The 7,503-nt window shown below is 45.2% G+C and overlaps 1 protein-coding gene and 1 non-coding gene across 2 annotated transcripts in view; both read left to right on the top strand.

The window, feature by feature from the left end:
* The first annotated feature begins 4,464 nt into the window (after nt 1-4,464).
* Nucleotides 4,465-7,503, top strand: part of ATP5F1B (ATP synthase F1 subunit beta) — a 67,447-nt gene continuing 64,408 nt past the window's right edge. Inside the window, exons 1-3 of the mRNA XM_033939775.1 lie at nt 4,465-4,724; nt 5,826-6,008; nt 6,212-6,386. Of these exons, the coding sequence (XP_033795666.1) occupies nt 4,592-4,724; nt 5,826-6,008; nt 6,212-6,386 (491 nt within the window). The 5' untranslated portion in view covers nt 4,465-4,591. The remainder of the gene's footprint in view (nt 4,725-5,825; nt 6,009-6,211; nt 6,387-7,503) is intronic.
* Nucleotides 6,054-6,125, top strand: LOC117358339. Its single transcript, XR_004539034.1, has one exon. It is a non-coding gene; the product is annotated as a small nucleolar RNA SNORD59 (small nucleolar RNA).

Raw genomic sequence — 7,503 nt, 5'->3', positions numbered from 1 at the left:
TGAAATAGAGGATGTTAATTGAGGCCCAAGATACTGGAATGATTAAATATGTAAACAGAAATGGCCCCCTCCAGCCCTCCCGCATAGTATTGTGCGTAGCAAGAGCCAATGATTTATCCAAATTCAATTTGAATCCTGAGAAATCCCCATATTCAGCGATTACTATCAACAAGGCTCGTAAAGACGGCTCTGGATCGATGATGTGGACCAGAAGATCATTCACAAAGGCCAACACCTTAAATTCAGAGGTATGTATGAGGACCCCTCCCGATATACACAGTCTAAAATATCATGTATCAAAGGGTCTAGTGTTAAACAATAAAGGTGACAACAGACATAATTGACGAGGACCCATTTGATTTCAAAGGGAGCTAAGACTCCATTAACTTAACTAGAAGCCAGAGGGGAATGGTAAAGCGCAGAAACGGCATCAAAGAAGAAACCCCCTAAACCATAATGCTGTAAAGTGGCATTCAAAAACTTTAAAGAGATCCTGTCAAAAGCCTTTTCTGCACTGAAGCTCACTAACAGGGATGGCAAATGATGGTGTGTTACATATTCCATAGAGGTAAGTATGTGCTGAATATTATGCAGTACTTTGCGGTCTTTAACAAAACGACGTGGGGGTCTGCTATCAGGTGAGGGAGGACACAGGTCAAATGATTAGCCAGGATCCGTACAAACAATTTTGCTTTAAGAGCGAAATAGGATGATAGGATCTCGGCAGGGTTTCAAAAGTACTATTATATGTGCTTTTATGTGTGGTAAAGATCCCTACTGGACAAAGGCATTAAATGTATTGGTTAAAACTGGTGTTATTTCAGAATTTACTAGAATGAATGACTATAGTGTGTTCATTCTGCTGCCCCTCAATATCTCTCCTCACTTCTCTCTTCTTATACACCTCCCAGAGAACTCCATTCCTCAGATAAGTCACTCTTAATGTTACCCTTCACCTCCACTGCCAATTCCAGACTTTGTTCCTTTCATCTAGTTGCCCCCTATGCCTGGAATAAATTACCCGAGTTTGTCCGTCAAGCCCCTTCCCTTGTTTAAAAGCAGACTGAAAACCCACCTTTATGATATAGCTTTCAATCCCTAACCCTACTCCTCTGCCCTCCAACCCAGCCAGCTGATTAACCGTTCCCCTTAACTGTATCCATGACAACTTGTTTGTCTGTCTTGCCTATTTAGATTGTATACTCTTTTGAGCAGGGATGGTTTTCTTACTCTTTGTGACTCTGTACAGCGCTGCGTGTTTCTGGTAGCGCTATATATATAAATAATTAATAGTAGTAGACTTCATCTTCTGTAATAGGGGAGCTTAACATCTGCTGTTGATGAGCAGAAGCCTTAGTGACCGCAATATTATCTAAATATAACTCACTGTCCAGCTCAGAGTCACATGGTGGGCGGGGCCTTAGGCACATGGACCCAACCCGGCCTATGTGCTTAAGGCCCCTCCCACAGGAGGAGCCTAAGGCTCCTGGGCCTATTCTGGTTGGCCCAGGCGCCTCAGGCCCCACCTGTGGGCGGGGTTTGAGCCGCCTGGGCCAACCGGCCCCATTCCTGAGCTGGCTGGCCTGCCGGACAGGCAGGCTTGGCACCTGTCCGTCCATCCAACGATGTCAAGGTACGGATTGGGGGTAGGGGGGTCACAGGTCGGCAGGGGGCTGATCGGGGGTTCAGGAGGGAATTCGAGGGCAGGAGGGCCTGGGATCCCTCCTGCCCGTATTTTAGTGGGGGTGGGGGGTAGGGGTCTGCCTGGGCAGGAGAGGTTGTGCTCCCTCCTGCTCGATTGAATCGGGGCTGTCGACAGGGCAAGAGGGCTTGGGCTCCCTCTTGCCCCGATGTTGTTAGGGGGGGGGGTGATGTATCGCGGCAGGAGAGATTGCCCATCTCCCCTGCTGTGATGCGATCACTCCTCTAACCAAACTGCCACAACCCGAGGTAGGAGAGATTGGGTATCTCTCCTGCCGCGAGTCGCGGCAGTTCGGGTAGAGAGGTGATCACATCGCGGTAGGGGAGATGAGGCATCTCTCCTGCCACGGTGGGGGTGGGTGGGTAGGTTGCCGGGCCGCTGAACTGATGTGCCAGCCACCATCAGCTCAGCGACCCCTTTTTCAGTACTTATACCTGTTTTAACTTGGTCTAAGTCAAAACGTATAAGTCCCGACTAGGCAACCTGTCAAAACATTTGGTTATACCTGTTGTACGCTTAGGTGTCGGTCGGCCCACCGCCCACCCTTTCCCCACCTCTAAAAACGCCTCCTTTCTCTCTGTGCATTTAGAGGCAGGGGAAAGGCCTAAGATGTCTAAAACCAGCTTTGATTATGGGTACTTGGACGATCAGGCTTTTTGATCACTTAGGCCACTTTTTAGACGGGGTTTTTTTTTAATTATGAGCCCCATAATTTGTAATGCAACTTTAAAATCTTTTCAGACATTGTACAATTTTCATTTCCAAGTAGTCAACAGTTCAGTTGGCTACAACTGCAATATTATTTGTGCTGATGTTCTATCATCTCTTAATATGCAGAAACCTATAAATGCATTTACTGAGATTATTTTTTAATAAGGATCATATTGTTTCTTAACTATAGACATTGTTAAGGGATGGTTAACAAGACTAACCACCTTCTTTAAAAAGCCACGTTAGTGTTTTTAGTCCCAGCCATCACGGTAACAGCTCTGATTCTGATAGAATTCCTATGAACGTCTGAGCTGTTACAATGGTGGCCAGCGCTAAAATCGCTAGTGCAGCTTTGTAAAGAAGGGGATAAGAATGTTATAATGCCTCTGTATCACTCCATGGCGCGACCTCACCTGGAGTATTGCGTTCAGTTCTGGTCTCCTTATCTCAAGAAAGATATAGCGGCACTAAAAAAGGTTAAAAGAAGAGCAACCGAGAGGATAAAGGGAATTGGACTCTCATATGAGACGGCTGAGGGCAGATATGATTGAAGTTACAAAATCCTGAGTGGAGTAGAATAGGTACAAGTGGATCGATTTTTCACAAAGACTAGGAGATACTTGATTAAGTTACAGGGAAATAATTTTAAAACCAAAAGGAGGAAATATTTTTTTCACTCAGCAAATAATTTAGCTCGAGAACGCATTGCCAGAGGTTGTGGTAAGAGTGAATAGCTTAGCTGGATTTGAACAATTTCCTGGAGGAAAAGTCCATAGTCTGTTGTTGAGAAAGACATAGGGCAAGTCACTGCTTGCCCTGGATTGCTAGCATGGAATGTTGCTACTCTTTGGGTTTTGGCCAGGTACTAGTGACCTGGATTGGCCACCATGAGAACTGGCTACTGTGCTTGATGGATCTTTGGTCTGACTCAGTAAGGCTAGTGTTAGACTGCTTCTGAAGTAACATAAGAACATATCTTGTGAATAGTGCTCCAGCAATCTTGGGCGTGAGAGTGAGAGTGAGAGGTGCCCCTCCCCTGAACCCCCTGCCGCATGCACTCCCCCTTCCCTCTCTAGTTGAAGTGGTTGCTTTTGGTGGTCAACCACAAACTCATCGTGACTCCATCGGCTCTCCCTCTGCTGTCACTTGCTAACTGTGGCACCTGGAAGTGACAGCAGCAGGAGAGCCAATGGGGTTGTGAAGAGCATGTTATTGACTGCTGGGAGCAACAACTTCTCCTAGGGGTATGAGGGGAGGGGAGGGAAGGGGGGTGCATGTGTGGTGAGGAGGGGCAGAGACAGGAGGGATGCTGGTGGCTGGGGTGGACCCTCACCTCCCCTGGGCCTTATTTTGAACTAAGTTTAACCTACTTTCCTCTGCTAGTATTATGCACTCTTTATATTTTTTTTTTTCCAGCATTGGGTTCTATAGCGTCTGATAATTTATGTTGGTCTTGCAAATCATTCTAAGGGACATTATATCTTATATATGAGTGTCAACTTACTAATAATGTCTTTTGGTTGTAGGTTTGCAAAGTTATATCAGCAATATTTAATATAAATTTAAGTTATTATCATTAGCTGATAGGATGGGAGCATCCTGCAATATACTAAAAGTCTGGTCTAGTTTAGATAAATATAAAACGATGGTAATAACAGCTCTGTTGTTTGGAATTTATTATTATGGTATGTGAGTATGGCTTTGTATAGCACTATACAGTATTTATTTTTTTACATATAATCAAGTTTCATAGACGCGAATAAAGCTGCGTACGTCTGCCGGCGCTATAGAAATGATTAGTAGTAGTAGTAGAACCTCTCTTCTACGATGAACCAGTGACAGTCAACGATGAAGGACAACCTGTGGAGGTCATCCCCACGTCCTATTTGCAGTACCAAGAAATACCTCTTTCCTCAAACCCCCCTCCCGTCCTTGTTCCTTTTTCTCTGGGTTCCCTTCAACCAATCACAATTCAGAGTTATCCTCCCCCCCCCCCTTATACCATCTCGAACCTCAGCGGCTTACTGTGCGGTAGTGAATGGCGCCTTCTCCCTCCAATAGGAGGGTGGGTACTCGCCCAGTGACGCATTCCGTCCGGCTGACTTGGCTTTGGAGCGCATGCGCTGCTTTGCTTTGCTTCGCTCTTAGTCGGTGCTCTGCCTTGTAGCCGGTGTCGCCATGTTGGGGGCTGTGGGCAGTTGTTCGGTCGGGGCCCTGCGTGCGTTGAGAGGGGCCTCGGGCTCAGCGTTGCGCCGTCTGCCGCTGTTTTTGCGGGATGGAGCGCCAGCAGCATCAGTGGTGCTGGGAACACGTAAGTGAGCGCGGCGGAGTGGCGGCCCGTGACCTCGTGCTGTCATTGAGGTCGAGTGGAGGGCAGGAGTCGCTGGGGCATCTCTAGGGCGGCAGACAGTAGAAGGGCTTGAGGTCAGCGGATTCTTTCTTTCTCTGGGTTTCCTTACTGCTCCTTTGAATGCAGACTCCGTACTGCTGAGGGAGCGCCCCGCTTGGAGGGAGGGGAGGCCTGGAGGGCAATCGGGTACTTATTTGGCCTTCAGTCTGCTTCACTTCTGTTGGTTGCATGTATTGCAGATTAAGCAGAATGGTTATGTTAATAAATGCGGAGAGCAACTTAGTAAACCGAACCCCTCTTCCCCCCCCCCCAAAAAAAAAAAAAAAGCAAACAAACCAACTTAAGTATAAATATAGGTAACTAATATATAAACACTTTTGGCTTTTACTTTTGTAATGTGTACAAGGTTGGCTCAAGGGACTGTGGTGAGTGAGACAACTTTGGCAAACAGTGGAAACCAACCAACCTATATTCATAAATTTTATTCAGATGCCAACATAGCCGTGTTTTGGCTGAAAGGTGTGCCTCAGGAGTCCACCAGTATCTGTGATATGATAAATAAATTATCAGTGTACAGCAAAGAATCACGTTCTAATAGAGTACACAATTGCTGAAGCCAACCTTTAGTTTGCTAAACCGTATAGACACTGTTTTGCATTGATTCTCCCATGGAGAATTACTACCTATTTTTTTAATGCCTGAGCCAACTATGGCATTGGTTCTCCCCCTACCCACTCATGATTTAACAGCTTCCCTTCTATCTCTAGTCTCCCCCTTGCTAGTTCTGGTGATAAATGGCACACAGAGGTCTTGACTCACAATCTGGCATCTCTCCCTTGTGGTCAATAGAGGGGTGAGGGGAGGGAAGAGTGAGGAAGAGATTCTGAACTGGGATTTGGATGCCCTTTATCACCAGCACCCTGGGCCAGGGCCTTACCTGGCCCATAAGCTGAGCCAGCTCTACATATGTATCATGTAACTGTAATCTTATTTATATCAGAGTACTTTTTTTAAATATGTGAATTAAATCTCTTCACAATTCTCCCCCCTTCCCTTTCCCAGAGAGGGATTATGCAGCACAGACATCACCTGCAGCCAAAGCTAGTAATGCCACTGGCCGAATTGTTGCTGTCATTGGTGCTGTGGTGGATGTCCAATTTGATGAAGGGCTGCCTCCTATCCTGAATTCACTGGAGGTGCAGGGTCGAGATACCAGGCTGGTCCTAGAGGTTGCTCAACATTTGGGTGAGTTATTAATACAAGTGTTTATGTAAAAAAACAAGACTGCATTCTTCTCTGATGATCTACTAGTATGACTTTCGTTCTTCTGAGTTAGCTGAAGCCACTGCTGATCTGAGAAGTGTGTGGTTAGGGATGGATGAGAGGTTGTACCTGTGGGACTTGCTATACATTTTATGTACATAATCTATTATTCTACATCATTCTAGGTGAAAATACAGTTCGTACCATTGCCATGGATGGTACTGAAGGCTTGGTGAGAGGTCAGAAGGTCCTGGACTCTGGGACGCCTATCAGAATCCCAGTTGGTCCTGAGACACTGGGAAGAATCATGAATGTCATTGGTGAACCCATTGATGAAAGAGGTCCAATAACAACTAAACAGTATGTTTGTTTCTTTGACCCAAGTCATTTTCAATCTTTCAGAAAAATATTTCTAGTTATTGAACTGATTGTGCTTGTTCAGTAGGGCTATCTGCTTCCTAACTAAACTATTAGGGAATATATGGATGTCTATTAGTCTGATCTGCAGAGTTTTATTTTTAACCTCCTGTTTTGGCCCTAGAGCAACACCTTATGGGGGCTTTTGTTCTTAACATAGTTACGCTGTATCTTTGGCCTGGTATACCTGAGCGAGCCTACCACGTTCCACTGTAGCCTGTGTCCTTTGAATAGCAGTTACACTGTTCCCTATGCAAGCAGGTTTAATTGGTAGGCGACAGTCACAGTAGTTTTCCATGTTAATACATAAAATGGAACATCTGTATGTGTTTATGCTTCCAACCCCACTGTCGGTGTAGGAGGCAAAACCTGTGCAGCTAGAGTCTAGCTATACCTTATCTAGGAAAGGGGTTGCCCAGCAGCATCTTCCTCTACCTCTAAAACAGGTTTTGAACCCAGTCCATGGAACAACACCCAGCCAGTCAGATTTTCAGGATACCCATAATTACTATAAGAAAACTTGGCATATACTGGAGGCAGTACATGCAGATTTCTCTTGTACAGTATGTCATTGTGGTATCATGAAAACTAAGTTATCTGGGTATGTCCTCAGGATTGGGTAAAGAACCACCGCACTAAAGGGGATGTTAATAACACTAACTCTATCTGTAAAGTGAGATGGAGCCATACAGCATCTTTCCCTGGCTTACCCATAATGCTAAATTATATTATTACTTGCTCAAGTTCTCCATTTGTTTGCAACTTAAGTTCTAAAGTCTTGTACCTGTTTAGTTTTCACTCCTTAATGTGTTGATGCAGTTCTGTTGCTGTGATTAATCCTCTCGTCACTTAACGGTTATCTAACCAATACAGTTGGTCATAACACACAAAAGGTGAAAATTGTTTAATGATTATCTTTATTTGTTGTGGGTAGGGCTTCTGTTAGCCTGCTGTTTGTGAAAGTAGGGCTATCCCACCCCTCATCTTATTTCTTCACTCTCTGGGAGTCTCTGATACTGGTCCCTCTTTTGCTGTGGTTGATCATCTTGTGTCTATTTAG

The sequence above is a fragment of the Geotrypetes seraphini genome, chromosome 3, assembly GCF_902459505.1.
Source record: "Geotrypetes seraphini chromosome 3, aGeoSer1.1, whole genome shotgun sequence".
NCBI lineage: Eukaryota > Metazoa > Chordata > Amphibia > Gymnophiona > Dermophiidae > Geotrypetes > Geotrypetes seraphini.
The sequence above is the reverse complement of the archived record's forward strand: the minus strand, read 5'-3'. Positions and strand labels throughout refer to the sequence as shown.